General features: G+C 46.8%; 1 protein-coding gene across 1 annotated transcript in view; it reads right to left on the reverse strand.

Annotated features, from left to right (window-relative positions):
• Window positions 1-19,966, reverse strand: part of smg1 (SMG1 nonsense mediated mRNA decay associated PI3K related kinase) — a 188,388-nt gene that overhangs the window by 128,878 nt on the left and 39,544 nt on the right. The window contains exons 10-13 of the mRNA XM_083649718.1: window positions 19,733-19,906; window positions 14,574-14,795; window positions 13,899-14,000; window positions 2,296-2,571 (exon numbers count right to left, since the gene is read on the reverse strand). Coding sequence (XP_083505844.1) covers window positions 2,296-2,571; window positions 13,899-14,000; window positions 14,574-14,795; window positions 19,733-19,906 — 774 coding nt within the window. The remainder of the gene's footprint in view (window positions 1-2,295; window positions 2,572-13,898; window positions 14,001-14,573; window positions 14,796-19,732; window positions 19,907-19,966) is intronic.

Below are 19,966 nucleotides of genomic sequence, written 5' to 3' on the forward strand. Positions count from 1 at the left end.
ACAGAATATTGTGTGATATTACTATGTAAACACCGAACACGCACAAAGAACGATGAGACTCTCTTCTATCATCTGCAAAAAAAAGTTTATTGATACCATTTTCCGTTCTTTAGTTATGAGCCGGAGAAGATAGGTTGTTTTGAGCAAAAAGACACGTTTCAAATTAGAAGCTGAGTTATTCCGCCTTTTGTGAAATGAAGCATTTCAAGCACATTCACTGAGTCTGAAGCTAATATTTTCTGATGTAGTGACGTGGTGTAGTTGTGTGGTGCCCTGCGTGCCCCACCCCCCTCTCCCCCCCTCAGCTGCAAACTCCTCCCCACACTAACACACAGCCTAACACGCACCCAGTCTATCTTCGGAGCGCTCCGTTTTTGTGCGGCGGCTCCCAGCGCGACACGGAAATGCCAAACCGGACTGCAGGGAAAGGTTTGGCCCTTCGGCGTCGGGTGCTGCCTTTCTGGCGGCTAATCGTGTGGAGAAACTATGCAGACAGACAGACAGAGACAGAGAGGCTCAGTTGTGGGCGCGGATTGACTGCTGTTCGCAGCCAACGTCAGCTGCAGACAGCGCCATCTATATGGCTCTGGCTGCAGCATGAGCGGTTTCTCTTTCATCACCGGGCTTTTTCCTGCTGTTTTCCGGACCTTTCTCTAATCTGGAGAGCACTGTCGCCACCTAATGAGTCCGTAAAATAGGTTATACACCTTCAATAGCTACAATATTTCTACAGGAGATGCCTGAGGCTTTGATCCACGTCCCACCGTCAAAAAACGCAATTGACGAACATACTCGTCCTTGGCACTCTACGTTACTAAACGAATTGACGAACATACTCGTCCATGGCACTCTACGTTACTAAACGAATTGACGAACATACTCGTCCTTGGCACTCAATGAGTTAAAATTGGAGTGATTGATCCCTCTGAATTCTTTCAGAATGCTCCTATAGAGAGCGCCCTACACGAGGAGTGTTCCTGTTTTACATGAAATATTTTCACTTGTTCTTATTGTTTTATCATGTCTGTAAACTTGTAACCTCTTTGTATAATGTTTTCTGTACCCAGGGCACTCTGTGTATAATGTTTTCTGTACCCAGGGCACTCTGTGTATAATGTTTTCTGTACCCAGGGCACTCTGTGTATAATGTTTTCTGTACCCAGGGCACTCTGTGTATAATGTTTTCTGTACCCAGGGCACTCTGTGTATAATGTTTTCTGTACCCAGGGCACTCTGTGTATAATGTTTTCTGTACCCAGGGCACTCTGTGTATAATGTTTTCTGTACCCAGGGCACTCTGTGTATAATGTTTTCTGTACCCAGGGCACTCTGTGTATAATGTTTTCTGTACCCAGGGCACTCTGTGTATAATGTTTTCTGTACCCAGGGCACTCTGTGTATAATGTTTTCTGTACCCAGGGCACTCTGTGTATAATGTTTTCTGTACCCAGGGCACTCTGTGTATAATGTTTTCTGTACCCAGGGCACTCTGTGTATAATGTTTTCTGTACCCAGGGCACTCTGTGTATAATGTTTTCTGTACCCAGGGCACTCTGTGTATAATGTTTTCTGTACCCAGGGCACTCTGTGTATAATGTTTTCTGTACCCAGGGCACTCTGTGTATAATGTTTTCTGTACCCAGGGCACTCTGTGTATAATGTTTTCTGTACCCAGGGCACTCTGTGTATAATGTTTTCTGTACCCAGGGCACTCTGTGTATAATGTTTTCTGTACCCAGGGCACTCTGTGTATAATGTTTTCTGTACCCAGGGCACTCTGTGTATAATGTTTTCTGTACCCAGGGCACTCTGTGTATAATGTTTTCTGTACCCAGGGCACTCTGTGTATAATGTTTTCTGTACCCAGGGCACTCTGTGTATAATGTTTTCTGTACACAGGGCACTCTGTGTATAATGTTTTCTGTACCCAGGGCACTCTGGCAAATGAGAGCTTGCTCTCAAGAGATCTCCCCTGTATAAATAAATGCTAAATAAAATAAAAAAATATTGCATGTTTTGGTGAAGGGGTTCCTATATGAAGGAAACCCCCAGGGGGAATGGGGAGAACATGCAAACTCCACACAGAAAGGCCCTTTTGACGACCCCACCCGGGCGGTGGGCACTCGAGGACATGCGGACGGGCACGCACTCCTTCAGCGCTCACAGCGTCCCAGGTGGGAATCGAACCCAGGACCTTCTAGCTGTGAGGCGACAGCGCTTACCACTGCGCCACCGTGCCCCCTTGTACATGTGTTTTGTTAGTGAGCAGCAGAAAGGAAAAGCTGAGTTCCTCACCCCGATGAGAGAGTTCTTTGTGTTGCCGATGGTGGTGAGGGTGCTGAGGTTGAAGATGAGGGTGAACTCGGCTGTCTCGGGGGGCAGCACGACGGCGGTGAAGGCAGCGTGCTGGATGTTGGGGCAGGGGGTCCCGCTACTGGGCTGCAGGGGAAGCAGGAGGCTGGACAGGGCACACGCCATCTCACCCAATACCAGCTTATACGCTGCCTCCAGCACGGGGATGTTCTTCAGGCTGAGGAGGGCCTGGTACACGCCATGGACAGCTGACATCACCTGGACCAAACACATGGAGAGACCACCTCAGTAAGACAGCCAGCATGAGCTACTCAGCATATCTCTGGAAGGAAGAACGGTGTTGCTCAAAGTGCTGCCCGTCATGGAGACAGACAGACAACATCTGTTCAGATGACAAAGAGTTTGGTCACCAAGACGCATGTCATTAATCATGAGTCTACCAGCCTCTCAACACAGATGCGTGGTGTGAATAACTGACGTCACATCCCAATTTGCTTATCAATACCTACAGTCTACAGTCAATACCTAGAGAGGGAGGGGGTTGATGTGACTGTCACTGTGATGTCATTCAACACTTGAACATTGTTCCCCATGGTCAGAAAAAGTGACCATGGTGGAGAGGCCGAAACACACACAGCAGGCTGTAGAAACACACACAGCAGGCTGTAGAAACACACACAGCAGGCTGTAGAAACACACACACAGCAGGCTGTAGAAACACACACAGCAGGCTGTAGAAACACACACAGCAGGCTGTAGAAACACACACTGCAGGCTGTAGAAACACACACACAGCAGGCTGTAGAAACACACACAGCAGGCTGTAGAAACACACACAGCAGACTGTAGAAACACACACAGCAGGCTGTAGAAACACACACAGCAGGCTGTAGAAACACACACACAGCAGACTGTAGAAACACACACACAGCAGGCTGTAGAAACACACACACAGCAGGCTGTAGAAACACACACAGCAGGCTGTAGAAACACACACACAGCAGGCTGTAGAAACACACACAGCAGGCTGTAGAAACACACACAGCAGGTTGTAGAAACACACACAGCAGGCTGTAGAAACACACACACAGCAGGCTGTAGAAACACACACAGCAGGCTGTAGAAACACACACAGCAGGCTGTAGAAACACACACAGCAGGTTGTAGAAACACACACAGCAGGCTGTAGAAACACACACTGCAGACTGTAGAAACACACACAGCAGGTTGTAGAAACACACACAGCAGGCTGTAGAAACACACACAGCAGACTGTAGAAACACACACAGCAGGCTGTAGAAACACACACAGCAGGCTGTAGAAACACACACAGCAGGCTGTAGAAACACACACAGCAGGCTGTAGAAACACACACAGCAGGCTGTAGAAACACACACAGCAGGCTGTAGAAACACACACAGCAGGCTGTAGAAACACACACAGCAGGCTGTAGAAACACACACAGCAGGCTGTAGAAACACACACAGCAGGCTGTAGAAACACACACAGCAGGCTGTAGAAACACACACAGCAGGCTGTAGAAACACACACAGCAGACTGTAGAAACACACACACAGCAGACTGTAGAAACACACACAGCAGGCTGTAGAAACACACACACAGCAGGCTGTAGAAACACACACAGCAGGCTGTAGAAACACACACAGCAGGCTGTAGAAACACACACAGCAGGCTGTAGAAACACACACAGCAGGCTGTAGAAACACACACAGCAGACTGTAGAAACACACACACAGCAGACTGTAGAAACACACACAGCAGGCTGTAGAAACACACACAGCAGGCTGTAGAAACACACACAGCAGGCTGTAGAAACACACACAGCAGGCTGTAGAAACACACACAGCAGGCTGTAGAAACACACACAGCAGGCTGTAGAAACACACACACAGCAGACTGTAGAAACACACACAGCAGGCTGTAGAAACACACACAGCAGGCTGTAGAAACACACACAGCAGGCTGTAGAAACACACACAGCAGGCTGTAGAAACACACACACAGCAGGCTGTAGAAACACACACACAGCAGGCTGTAGAAACACACACACAGCAGGCTGTAGAAACACACACACAGCAGGCTGTAGAAACACACACAGCAGACTGTAGAAACACACACAGCAGGCTGTAGAAACACACACAGCAGGCTGTAGAAACACACACAGCAGGCTGTAGAAACACACACAGCAGGCTGTAGAAACACACACAGCAGGCTGTAGAAACACACACACAGCAGACTGTAGAAACACACACAGCAGGCTGTAGAAACACACACAGCAGGCTGTAGAAACACACACAGCAGGCTGTAGAAACACACACAGCAGGCTGTAGAAACACACACAGCAGGCTGTAGAAACACACACACAGCAGGCTGTAGAAACACACACACAGCAGGCTGTAGAAACACACACACAGCAGGCTGTAGAAACACACACAGCAGGCTGTAGAAACACACACACAGCAGGCTGTAGAAACACACACAGCAGGCTGTAGAAACACACACACAGCAGGCTGTAGAAACACACACAGCAGGCTGTAGAAACACACACAGCAGGCTGTAGAAACACACACACAGCAGGCTGTAGAAACACACACACAGCAGGCTGTAGAAACACACACACAGCAGGCTGTAGAAACACACACAGCAGGCTGTAGAAACACACACACTGCAGGCTGTAGAAACACACACAGCAGGCTGTAGAAACACACACACTGCAGGCTGTAGAAACACACACACTGCAGGCTGTAGAAACACACACAGCAGGCTGTAGAAACACACACAGCAGGCTGTAGAAACACACACACAGCAGGCTGTAGAAACACACACACAGCAGGCTGTAGAAACACACACACAGCAGGCTGTAGAAACACACACAGCAGGCTGTAGAAACACACACACTGCAGGCTGTAGAAACACACACAGCAGGCTGTAGAAACACACACAGCAGGCTGTAGAAACACACACACAGCAGGCTGTAGAAACACACACAGCAGGCTGTAGAAACACACACACAGCAGGCTGTAGAAACACACACACAGCAGGCTGTAGAAACACACACACAGCAGACTGTAGAAACACACACAGCAGGCTGTAGAAACACACAGCAGGCTGTAGAAACACACACACAGCAGGCTGTAGAAACACACACAGCAGGCTGTAGAAACACACACAGCAGGCTGTAGAAACACACACAGCAGGCTGTAGAAACACACACAGCAGGCTGTAGAAACACACACAGCAGGCTGTAGAAACACACACAGCAGGCTGTAGAAACACACACAGCAGGCTGTAGAAACACACACACAGCAGGCTGTAGAAACACACAGCAGGCTGTAGAAACACACACACAGCAGGCTGTAGAAACACACACAGCAGGCTGTAGAAACACACACACAGCAGGCTGTAGAAACACACACAGCAGGCTGTAGAAACACACACAGCAGGCTGTAGAAACACACACAGCAGGCTGTAGAAACACACACACAGCAGACTGTAGAAACACACACACAGCAGGCTGTAGAAACACACACACAGCAGGCTGTAGAAACACACACACAGCAGGCTGTAGAAACACACACACAGCAGACTGTAGAAACACACACACAGCAGGCTGTAGAAACACACACACAGCAGGCTGTAGAAACACACACACAGCAGGCTGTAGAAACACACACAGCAGGCTGTAGAAACACACACACAGCAGGCTGTAGAAACACACACACAGCAGACTGTAGAAACACACACACAGCAGACTGTAGAAACACACACACAGCAGGCTGTAGAAACACACACACAGCAGGCTGTAGAAACACACACACTGCAGGCTGTAGAAACACACACAGCAGGCTGTAGAAACACACACAGCAGGCTGTAGAAACACACACACAGCAGGCTGTAGAAACACACACACAGCAGGCTGTAGAAACACACACACAGCAGGTTGTAGAAACACACACAGCAGGCTGTAGAAACACACACACAGCAGGCTGTAGAAACACACACACAGCAGGCTGTAGAAACACACACAGCAGGCTGTAGAAACACACACACAGCAGGCTGTAGAAACACACACAGCAGACTGTAGAAACACACACAGCAGACTGTAGAAACACACACAGCAGGCTGTAGAAACACACACACAGCAGGCTGTAGAAACACACACAGCAGACTGTAGAAACACACACAGCAGGCTGTAGAAACACACACACAGCAGGCTGTAGAAACACACACACAGCAGGCTGTAGAAACACACACAGCAGGCTGTAGAAACACACACACAGCAGGCTGTAGAAACACACACAGCAGGCTGTAGAAACACACACAGCAGGCTGTAGAAACACACACAGCAGACTGTAGAAACACACACACAGCAGGTTGTAGAAACACACACAGCAGGCTGTAGAAACACACACACAGCAGGTTGTAGAAACACACACAGCAGGCTGTAGAAACACACACACAGCAGGCTGTAGAAACACACACAGCAGGCTGTAGAAACACACACAGCAGGCTGTAGAAACACACACAGCAGGCTGTAGAAACACACACACAGCAGGCTGTAGAAACACACACAGCAGGCTGTAGAAACACACACAGCAGGCTGTAGAAACACACACAGCAGGCTGTAGAAACACACACACTGCAGGCTGTAGAAACACACACAGCAGGCTGTAGAAACACACAACAGGCTGTAGAAACACACACAGCAGGCTGTAGAAACACACACACAGCAGACTGTAGAAACACACACAGCAGGCTGTAGAAACACACACAGCAGACTGTAGAAACACACACAGCAGGCTGTAGAAACACACACACAGCAGGCTGTAGAAACACACACAGCAGGCTGTAGAAACACACACACAGCAGACTGTAGAAACACACACAGCAGGCTGTAGAAACACACACACAGCAGGCTGTAGAAACACACACACAGCAGACTGTAGAAACACACACACAGCAGGCTGTAGAAACACACACAGCAGGCTGTAGAAACACACACAGCAGGCTGTAGAAACACACACAGCAGACTGTAGAAACACACACACAGCAGGCTGTAGAAACACACACACAGCAGGCTGTAGAAACACACACACAGCAGGCTGTAGAAACACACACAGCAGGCTGTAGAAACACACACTGCAGACTGTAGAAACACACACAGCAGGCTGTAGAAACACACACACAGCAGGCTGTAGAAACACACACACAGCAGGCTGTAGAAACACACACAGCAGGCTGTAGAAACACACACAGCAGGCTGTAGAAACACACACAGCAGGCTGTAGAAACACACACTGCAGACTGTAGAAACACACACAGCAGGCTGTAGAAACACACACACAGCAGGCTGTAGAAACACACACACAGCAGGCTGTAGAAACACACACAGCAGGCTGTAGAAACACACACAGCAGACTGTAGAAACACACACACAGCAGGCTGTAGAAACACACACACAGCAGGCTGTAGAAACACACACACAGCAGGCTGTAGAAACACACACACAGCAGGCTGTAGAAACACACACACAGCAGGCTGTAGAAACACACACAGCAGGCTGTAGAAACACACACAGCAGACTGTAGAAACACACACACAGCAGGCTGTAGAAACACACACACAGCAGGCTGTAGAAACACACACACAGCAGGCTGTAGAAACACACACACAGCAGACTGTAGAAACACACACAGCAGGCTGTAGAAACACACACACTGCAGACTGTAGAAACACACACAGCAGACTGTAGAAACACACACACAGCAGGCTGTAAAAACACACACAGCAGGCTGTAGAAACACACACACAGCAGGCTGTAGAAACACACACACAGCAGGCTGTAGAAACACACACAGCAGGCTGTAGAAACACACACTGCAGACTGTAGAAACACACACAGCAGGCTGTAGAAACACACACAGCAGGCTGTAGAAACACACACACTGCAGACTGTAGAAACACACACAGCAGGCTGTAGAAACACACACACAGCAGACTGTAGAAACACACACAGCAGGCTGTAGAAACACACACACTGCAGACTGTAGAAACACACACAGCAGGCTGTAGAAACACACACAGCAGGCTGTAGAAACACACACTGCAGGCTGTAGAAACACACACAGCAGGCTGTAGAAACACACACAGCAGGCTGTAGAAACACACACAGCAGGCTGTAGAAACACACACTGCAGACTGTAGAAACACACACAGCAGGCTGTAGAAACACACACACAGCAGGCTGTAGAAACACACACACAGCAGGCTGTAGAAACACACACAGCAGGCTGTAGAAACACACACTGCAGGCTGTAGAAACACACACAGCAGGCTGTAGAAACACACACACAGCAGGCTGTAGAAACACACACAGCAGGCTGTAGAAACACACACTGCAGGCTGTAGAAACACACACAGCAGGCTGTAGAAACACACACAGCAGGCTGTAGAAACACACACAGCAGGCTGTAGAAACACACACAGCAGGCTGTAGAAACACACACAGCAGGCTGTAGAAACACACACACAGCAGGCTGTAGAAACACACACAGCAGGCTGTAGAAACACACACAGCAGACTGTAGAAACACACACACAGCAGACTGTAGAAACACACACACAGCAGGCTGTAGAAACACACACAGCAGGCTGTAGAAACACACACAGCAGGCTGTAGAAACACACACAGCAGGCTGTAGAAACACACACACAGCAGGCTGTAGAAACACACACAGCAGGCTGTAGAAACACACACAGCAGGCTGTAGAAACACACACAGCAGACTGTAGAAACACACACACAGCAGGCTGTAGAAACACACACAGCAGGCTGTAGAAACACACACAGCAGGCTGTAGAAACACACACACAGCAGGCTGTAGAAACACACACACAGCAGGCTGTAGAAACACACACAGCAGACTGTAGAAACACACACACAGCAGACTGTAGAAACACACACACAGCAGGCTGTAGAAACACACACAGCAGGCTGTAGAAACACACACAGCAGGCTGTAGAAACACACACAGCAGGCTGTAGAAACACACACACAGCAGGCTGTAGAAACACACACAGCAGGCTGTAGAAACACACACAGCAGGCTGTAGAAACACACACAGCAGGCTGTAGAAACACACACAGCAGGCTGTAGAAACACACACAGCAGGCTGTAGAAACACACACAGCAGGCTGTAGAAACACACACAGCAGACTGTAGAAACACACACAGCAGGCTGTAGAAACACACACAGCAGGCTGTAGAAACACACACAGCAGGCTGTAGAAACACACACAGCAGGCTGTAGAAACACACACACAGCAGGCTGTAGAAACACACACAGCAGGCTGTAGAAACACACACAGCAGGCTGTAGAAACACACACTGCAGGCTGTAGAAACACACACAGCAGGCTGTAGAAACACACACAGCAGGCTGTAGAAACACACACAGCAGGCTGTAGAAACACACACAGCAGGCTGTAGAAACACACACACAGCAGGCTGTAGAAACACACACAGCAGGCTGTAGAAACACACACAGCAGGCTGTAGAAACACACACAGCAGGCTGTAGAAACACACACAGCAGGCTGTAGAAACACACACAGCAGGCTGTAGAAACACACACAGCAGGCTAGCTTCACTCATCACAGAGCTACTTCATACAAACAAAATAAGTTGAATTAACTTCAACACATTATACTGACATTTGGCTGAAAATAGGAAAGCATGTGTAGTTTCTTCTTTATGGAAATGTTCACAACATAACCCGTCAGCTCGGTGGCTCAGTAAACTGCCTGTACTTGTCCTTTGAATGTGCGTTTGTTTAAAGTCGCTCAGTGCAGTTTGCCATGTTTAAGCACAGTGATTAGCCCGAAGGTCCAAACGTCGCCCAGCCAGCAAACCGTCTCACAAAGCCCTCAATTACTGCAGGACACACATTTGTCGTGCGGTGTCCTCAGCTGCACCGTGGGAAAACATGTAGTATGTGTGATGTGTGTAGATGATGTACTGTAGTATACTGTCATGATGCTATGTAAAGCCTATTGAGACATGCTTGTGATAAGGGGCTATAAACAGAAATACACACTAGGGGTGTCACGGTACATGTATTCGTCCCGTGAGTTCACGGTATGGGCCTCACGGTACAGCAGTGTACGGTACGTGGAGATCCACGACGAATACGCCTAATCCAGAAGGTGGCAGTAAAGCACCTAAACGAACGCTGTTTGAACGCCATTAAACGCCACAGAAGAAGACACGCGAAAACAACACGAGAAAGCCGTCCATTTTGTCAGTCACTTTAACTAACGCTATGGCGAGAAGCGAGGCATGCGAGATGCAAGAGCTTGAGGAACCGCCACCTTCCTCTAAATCAGCGGTGTGGGAGAGCTTCGGCTTCCCAGTCGACTACAACAGCGATGGAGTGCGAGAGACTGATCGAACAAAGACAGTGTGTCGGCGTTGTTCGGCAGTTGTTGGGTACGTCTGTGGAAACACCTCCAACATGCTAACGCATCTCAGGCGACACCACCCAGATGCACCGATCACCGGAGACAGGGTAAAGAAAACGGGACAACAACTGCTTCTCCCCGCTGCTTTTAACCATCCTCTGAATGCCAACACAGACCGACACAAGAAGATTACAGAGGCGATTGGCGTCTACATTTCCATGGATATGTGCCCATATGCAGCGGTAGAGCAAGCCGGCTTCAGGCATTTATTAAAGGTACTCGAGCCTCGTTACAAGGTCCCATGCCGTTCACACATGAGCGGAACCGTGGTCCCACGTCTGTACACACGCACACGAGCAGTGATTGAGCACGGCCTGTCCACTGCACCCGCCGCTGCATTAACAACTGATGGATGGACGTCCCGTGCGACTGAAAGCTACCTCACCGTGACCGCACACTACATCAACAGTGAGTGGGAAATGAAGAATCCTGTTCTTCTAATGAGACCTGTGTATGAACAGCACACTAGCGCCACCTAGCTGAGAAGCTACAAGAGGCAGTAGCAGAGTGGAAACTCGAAAAGCCCAAAACCGTCGCCGTGACCACAGACAATGCAAGAAACATTGTTAATGCTGTCAACAAAGCAGGACTGGGTCCACAAATCGCATGCTTTGCACATACTTTGAATTTGGCTTCACAGAAAGGCATGGCAGTCAACCAGGTATCTCGACTCCTGTGGAAAATCCGAAAAACGTTTTTTTTTCCCCACCGCAGCACCACGGCTGCCCACATTCTGGAGACAAAGCAGGAGATGCTTCTCTTGCCAAAGCACTGTCTCATCAACGATGTGGCCACACGCTGGAACTCCAGCTACGAGATGGTGGAGAGATACCATGAACAGAAATCTGCTGTTTACGCCTCGCTAACAGAAAGGGCCCTCAAAAACAACCAGGAGATCGTCAATCTGACTGACCATGAGGTGAGCGTCGCAGAGTGTGTCATTGAGATCATGAAGCCTCTGAAGACGATCACTACAATACTGTTTCCATGATCTTACCACTCAAAGCAACGATCCTGGAATCCATGAAACAAGATGATGACGACACTCCTACTGCCAGAGAAATCAAGCATGCCATCAGGGAAAATCTGCAAAACAGATATGCTGACCCTGGTCTTCAGGACTTCTTACACAAGTGTACTGCCCTGGATCCAAGGTTTAAGACACTTCCTCACCTGGATCCTGCCTGTCAGCTGAGAACCTTTGATGATCTCATCATCCCAGAACTTCTGAGCAGAGCAGAACAGGTATTGTATTCATTTAATTTTATACTAAGGTTGATATTTTCTATAATGTCTTAACTGAACATATTACGGTTACTTTCCTTAGGGGGTAAACTGTCTTTCCATTTACTTTTTTAAATTATTTTAATGCAATGCATTTTTCTTGTTCTTTTACATGAACCTTATCTTTTTCACTTTATATCATCTTTATTTCTGTATGCTATGCTGTTTTCTTTTATCTATTTTATGTAAAGCACTTTGAATTGCCTGTTTATGAAATTTGCTAAACAAACTTGCCTGGCCTACAAATGTTCACTGAACTCACTAATTAATAACTGCTGTGTGATTGTTTTTGTCATTTAATACTGCAGGTTGAGACCAGAGAGACTACAGGGGCCAGTGCATCAACTTCTTCACAGGCCAGTGAGGACACCCCATCGACTTCATCACAGGCTGAGGCCACTTCATCTTCCCCTCCCCCAAAGAGGTCAGCCATGGAAGAACTTTTTGGCCCACTCTTCAAAACTGGCAGTGGCCAGAGCAACCAGCGCAACCAGCCTGATCTGAAGCAGCAGGTGAAGGATGAGGTGTGTGCCTACAAGGCAAAGGAAAGCATCCCACTCGACTCCAACCCGCTTGCCTGGTGGAAGGCTCACGCGTCTGTTTATCCTAATCTAGCCATACTGGCACGTCGTTACCTGGTTGTACCTGCCACGTCAGTCCCCAGCGAGAGGGTTTTCTCTACGGCAGGTGACATAGTCACTGCCAACAGAGCTGCACTCACTACTGATAATGTGTACAAACTGATCTTCTTGAAGAAAAACATGAAAATAGGATGAAGCTTGAGTGCCTTAGCTCATCCAGACAGGGAGAGAGAGACCGAGGGAGAGAGAGAGAGAGGGAGATGTCTGCATGATAATGTGATGCATTGCTCCTAAAAGCACAGATTTTATTTTATCATATTATTTAATTTACATTGCATTTATTTTGTATTTTCACAACAGGAGATGTTATTCAGTTTTGTATTGCACTTTATTTTACATCAGCCCTAGACCAAAATATTCAAAACACTCCTAATTATTATTTATTTTCTCAACATAAGAAAGAGGCGCTTTTCAGTTTTTTTAACCATTTGTTTGACAACATCCAGCACAAAAATAAGGCCTATGTGCCACTGTATGTTTGTTGTTTACATTTAACTACATAATGCAGTATTACCGTATATGCAAAGGTTTGAGTTCTTTGTTTAGAATGAAGTTACCAAAGTTGCCAGTTGGCAAATACCTGGCTGTATCTGGCCTGCTACCTCAGTCCCTACTAGTAGTTAGCTACTAGCAACCAACTAGGTTGTTTTGTTTTCTGATGTCTGTTTGAGAGGGTAAGGCTTAAACTTTGAATGTTTATACATAGCTTAATTTGAACAAATTGAAATACTCCAATTGCACATGTTTAATTTTTGTATTCTATTTTTGTATTTTTATAACTAAATGCTTTTCAGCATTGTAGCTGATTGTGACCGAGCCAGCAAAATATAACCTAATGCAAGAGAGTGTATGTTATTGTTTGTACTGTTCACTGCTTTAAACAGGGCCATGTTGTACCAGTTTGTGACACTAGGTGGAGAACTAGTACTGCCTGTTCAAAAGGAATGCCCAAGGTTCAATAAAAAATGAAAAGATTTTTTTCCCCCGCCGTTGTACCGTGCCGTATTCGTACCGAACCGTGACCCCAAAACCGAGGTACGTACCGAACCGTGACTTTTGTGTACCGTGACACCCCTAATACACACACACACACACACACACACACACACACACACACACCTACCTCTTTCTCTTGGTGGAAGCGCAGCTCCAGTAGCTGGGAGTTGGGTGCCAACAGTTTCTCCACAAATGATGCAGGCAGCTTGGTATTGATCTGGTCCACAATCTAAACACAAAGCACACACAGTCATCAGTGGGTTGGATTCATGTCATGTGATTCATGTCATGTGCTTTGACATTACAAATATCAACATCCAATCAAATCACAGCTGCTTAGGATTCATCACTTCCTCTGGGAACAGGGTTCAGACTTTTAGTCAAATTTTCCTTACTCAAGGCCAGACTCCACATGCCCCTAACTACAGTATGTCTTACAACAAGCCCCTAACCACGTCTTACCACAAGCCCCTAACCACGTCTTACCACAAGCCCCTAACCACGTCTTACCACAAGCCCCTAACCACGTCTTACCACAAGCCCCTAACCACGTCTTACCACAAGCCCCTAACCACGTCTTACCACAAGCCCCTAACCATGTCTTACCAAAAGCCCCTAACCACGTCTTACCACAAGCCCCTACCCATGTCTTACCACAAGCCCCTAACCACGTCTTACCACAAGCCCCTAACCACGTCTTACCACAAGCCCCTAACCACGTCTTACCACAAGCCCCTATTATCAAACATGTAGACAACCAAAGCAAAGTGTAGAAGTGATGTGAGGGTGAAGTGGATCTCACCAGAGTGAGCAGGCTGAGCACTGCCAGGGTGTAGTCAGAGCCGGTGGCCCGGCAGCAGGCCAGCTGGTCCAGGCCGTAGGTTAGCACAGCCTCCCTCAGCTGGCCACAGGGCTCCACACTGAGCAGCAGCACACTCACACACTCATTACCCGCCGTCAGAACCGCCTCAGAGAATAGAACCTGCTTGGCCGTGCTCACACAGGACAGAACCCGGTTCAGTACCTGCACAGGAAGACAGGGGGAGCCACAAAGGCATTAAACCACAACATAACCACATTAAGGCACAGCACAAAGAAAGGTGGTCACTAGGGATGCACCATATGGATTTTTTCAACCGATACGATAACCGATAAATATCTGCTTCTCCTGGCCGATAACCGATACGATAACCAATAATTATTATAATAAAAAATAATAAAAAAAATTATTTAAACCTGTATTTTATGCACACGTGGCGTTAAAAAAGGGTTAGGGTAGATGTATGGATGTAGTGAGCATAGCTCTGACCTAACCAAATCTAACTGACACTGAACACAAAACAAAGAAAACGTCTGATATAATATGATTGTTTTAATAAAGTGTATCACTCAATTATAGGCAATACAAAAATAAAGGCTTTTATAGAACGGAAAGCCAATCACTGCTTAGTCTGCAGATAAAACACAATGACAAAAGGCATAGAAATTTAGACTCTTACTGTCATGTTACTGATCTGTTCACATTTTGCATTGGTTCCAGTTCTCAGTTCTCATTGGGCAGGCACTATAAACCATCTGTGTCGTTTCACTTTTTAGTACTGAAAAATGCTGCCACCAGATTAAAGAAAAGACACTATGTGATGTTGACTGACTGATGCTTTTTATGTAGCCTAATGTGCGCGACTGCGCCGTTGTTTTCATTATTGGCTCTGTTAGATGGCTCTGTACAGCAGCTAACGCTAACTAGCGCGGTTAGCTTAACGTTAGCGAGTGTTTTTTTGGGAGTTAAATACACAATCCCTGGATGTTTCATTTCGGGTAAAGGGGTTTCCATTAGTTTCTATAAGTTTACGCCAGCTCTGTGTATTAAGTGCTTTTGCAGGGCTGTTTGATCACAAGCCACAGACTGTAAATGTCACAAGCAGTTTGTCTGCCAAGCGGACAAGCCTGCAGGGTAGGCAGCGCTACGAGCTAATGCTAACAAAACTCCCTAACAAAAACAACATATCCGCTGCATCATCGCCAGCTTTGGTTTAACGTAATGCCAGTTTAGAGGTTTCCCCTCCTCTCGGAACCTGTGTGGGACATGGATTGCAAATTAGAGTCGCTTTCTGATCATTCTGAAACTGAAAAACAGCAACACACTGGCAGCAGCCATGTTTGCGTCGCAGCTATGATGTCCGCTTCCGAGGCAAAAATAAAGCATGATTATTATCGGCTGATAATTTATCGGAAAAAGGCCATTATGGTAATAATAAATAATAACACAAAATGGCCATATCGGCCGATAATCCCTAGTGGTCACAATAGAAGTGGGAGGCAGACTCAGGGTTCCAGACTGCATATGGGACCATTATTTTAGAGTGTATTTTAGAGTAAAGATTTCACAAAAGTCGCATTGGTGCATGTTATGGTCACTATGGTGAGTAGATATGGTCCCTTCAGCTTAGATATGATAAATGTTTATTTCTATATTTTCTGGCTGTTTGTTAATTGAATTTGGTGTGCTTGTAGTGCCTTTTTGTCATCACGGGGCTGCCGTACATGTCCATATATGGCTCTTCCGCGCCTGCGGTCTGGAGCTCAGTGGGTCCCGACAGAAGATGGCAGCCGCGACGGCCGCAAAGCAGTTTGTCGCCAGCCAAACGTATGTTAGTTGATGTCTCCTCATGGATTCTCCTTTTTCTGTTTCTCCCATATTCATGGGACCCTCTGAACCGCTGAAGATCAGTGGAACCCTTGCGCATCCAAGACGACAGTGCTGTTCCAGGGCCGGATGATACATGCTAGATACATGCCGTATATACAGTGGGTTCGGAAAGTATTCAGACCCCCTTAAATTTTTCACTGTTTGTCATATTGCAGCCATTTGCTAAAAGCAATTAATTTCATTTTTTTCCTCGTTCATGCACACACAGCACCCAATATTGTCAGAAAAACACAGACTTGTAGACATTTTTGCAGATTTATTACAAAAAAACACTGAAATATCACATGGCCATAAGTATTCAGACCCTTTGCTCAGTATTGAGTAGAAGCACCTTTTTGAGCCAATACAGCCATGAGCCTTCTTGGGAATGATCCAACAAGTCTTTCACACCTGGATTTGGGGATCTTTTGCCAATCCTCCTTGCAGATCCTCTCCAGTTCTGTCAGGTTGGATGGTGAACGTTGGTGGACAGCCATCTTCAGGTCTCTCCAGAGATGCTCAATTGGATTTAAGTCAGGACTCTGGCTCGGCCATTCAAGAACATTCACAGAGTTGTTCTGAAACCACTCCTTCGTTATTTTAGTTGTGTGCTTGGGATCATTGTCTTGTTGGAAGGTGAACCTTCGGCCCATTCTGAGGTCGTGAACACTCTGGAAAAGGTTTTTGTCCAGGATATCAATGTACTTGGCTGCATTCATCTTTCCTTCAATTGCAACCAGTCGTCCTGTCCCTGCAGCTGAAAAACACCCCCACAGCATGATGCTGCCACCACCATGCTTCACTGTAGGGATGGTATTAGGCAGATGATGAGCAGTGCCAGGTGTTCTCCACAAATACCGCTTAGAATTAAGACCAAAAAGTTCAATTTTGGTCTCATCAGACCAGAGAATTTTATTTCTCAGAGTCTGGGAGTCCTTCAGGTGTTTTTTGGCAAACCCGATGCAGGCTTTCATGTGTTCTGCACTGAGGAGAGGCTTCCGTCGGGCCACTCTGCCATAAAGCCCCGACTGGTGGAGGGCTGCAGTGATGGTTGTCTTTCTAGAATTTTGTCCCATCTCCCCGCTGCATCTCTGGAGCTCAGCCAGAGTGATCTTTGGGTTCTTCTTTACCTCTCTCACCAAGGCTCTTCTCCCCCAGATGTTCAGTTTGGCCGGATGGCCAGTTCGAGGAAGAGTCCTGGTCACTTTACACTGTGAGCTGTAAGGTCTTATATTGACAGGTGTGTGCTTTTCCCAATCAAGTCCAATCTATATAATTAAGCACAATGAAGGTGTAGGCCCATCTCAAGGATGATCAGAAGAATTGGACAGCACCTGAGTTAAATATACAAGTGTCACAGCAAAGGGTCTGAATACTTATGGCCATGTGATATTTCAGTGTTTTTTTTGTAATAAATCTGCAAAAATGTCTATAAGTCTGTGTTTTTCTGACAATATTGGGTGCTGTGTGTGCATGAACGAGGAAAAAAATGAAATTAATTGCTTTTAGCAAATGGCTGCAATATGACAAAGAGTGAAAAATTTAAGGGGGTCTGAATACTTTCCGAACCCACTGTATGTACATACATGCTACATCAGCCAAGCTAACAGGTGAGCTAGTGTTTCCCACAGGATTCTGAGTTGAAGAAAACTTTGTACATTTTAAAATTAACATGCATCAATCTGGTGCACTTTGAGATTAGATCTGTCAAGAATTACACACCACATTAATATCCTCTTTACTGTGCTGTGGCTGTGATTGGAATGTTGTTGTTCAGCCAAGACAAAACTTAGGCTATATAAGCACCAAAACAGGAGTTTGTGCGGCAGCCCAAAAATGAAATAATTTTTTCCTCCTAATTTTAATTTTTTATTATACATAATATGTACAACAGTGATGTTCCCTTTAGATTGGGTTGTTTTATACAAAATAGGCACTTAATTTAGATCAATAAATGAATGTGGCAAATGTATGTTTCTCCATATTTTCTGTAAAGCCATACATGGAATAGATGATAGGGAGAACAGAATTTATGATAATGTTTCATTTGGACAAAAAAAAAAGAAAAAAGAAAATGACCAGAGTGAAATTTTATATGGTGTCTGATTCTAAATAGAGCTGAATCGCTCGGTATGACCAAGTAAAACAATTTTTACAAGCATTTTACGAAATGTAGATGGGAAAATGAATGGCGGATGGAATCCCTTGGTTCGTATGCTGCATATGCCTGAAGAGGGAGTGACTTTGGCTCCACTCCGTTCTTCTAAAAGAGAGAACGTTGTTTCATATGCGGTGAAGGGCTGCTCAGTCTGCACAGTGAGTGTGGTATGGCTGTTAAGTTCAAAGCCAAGCAGAAGGCGGACTTGTTTTTTTCCTGGGTATCAATATCGAAGTTGAAATTTTAGTATCGTGACAACCCTAAGGGGGACTTACATCAGTGACATAGGCCTCAGTGATGGGGGACTTACATCAGTGATGTAGGCCTCAGTGATGGAGGACTTACATCAGTGATGTAGGCCTCAGTGATGGGGGACTTACATCAGTGATGTAGGCCTCAGTGATGGGGGACTTACATCAGTGACGTAGGCCTCAGTGATGGGGACTTACATCAGTGATGTAGGCCTCAGTGATGGAGGACTTACATCAGTGATGTAGGCCTCAGTGATGGGGACTTACATCAGTGATGTAGGCCTCAGTGATGGAGGACTTACATCAGTGATGTAGGCCTCAGTGATGGGGGACTTACATCAGTGACGTAGGCCTCAGTGATGGAGGACTTACATCAGTGATGTAGGCCTCAGTGATGGGGGACTTACATCAGTGATGTAGGCCTCAGTGATGGGGGACTTACATCAGTGATGTAGGCCTCAGTGATGGGGGACTTACATCAGTGACGTAGGCCTCAGTGATGGGGACTTACATCAGTGATGTAGGCCTCAGTGATGGAGGACTTACATCAGTGATGTAGGCCTCAGTGATGGGGACTTACATCAGTGACGTAGACCTCAGTGATGGAGGACTTACAGTATATCAGTGACGTAGGCTTCAGTGATGGGGACTTACATCAGTGACGTAGACCTCAGTGATGGAGGACTTACATCAGTGATGTAGGCCTCAGTGATGGAGGACTTACATCAGTGACGTAGGCCTCAGTGATGGGGGACTTACATCAGTGACGTAGGCCTCAGTGATGGAGGACTTACATCAGTGACGTAGGCCTCAGTGATGGGGGACTTACATCAGTGACGTAGGCCTCAGTGATGGGGACTTACATCAGTGACGTAGGCCTCAGTGATGGGGGGTCCTCTGGTGGGGCTGAAGCGCTGTCCGATGCTGCGCGTCACAGTGCTGAACACCTTCAGCAGAGCGGCCAGCTTGGGCAGTGACACGGCGGGCGGGGGGATGTCTTCGTCTGACACCTCGCCTGACCCCACATGGCTCAGGTCCTAAAAGGAACAGGAAGTCAGCCGGTAACGCCACATTACTACATTATCCTTACACACAAC

This window comes from Poromitra crassiceps (genome assembly GCF_964638095.1).
Source record: "Poromitra crassiceps genome assembly, chromosome: 13".
NCBI classification, from domain to species: Eukaryota; Metazoa; Chordata; class Actinopteri; order Beryciformes; family Melamphaidae; genus Poromitra; species Poromitra crassiceps.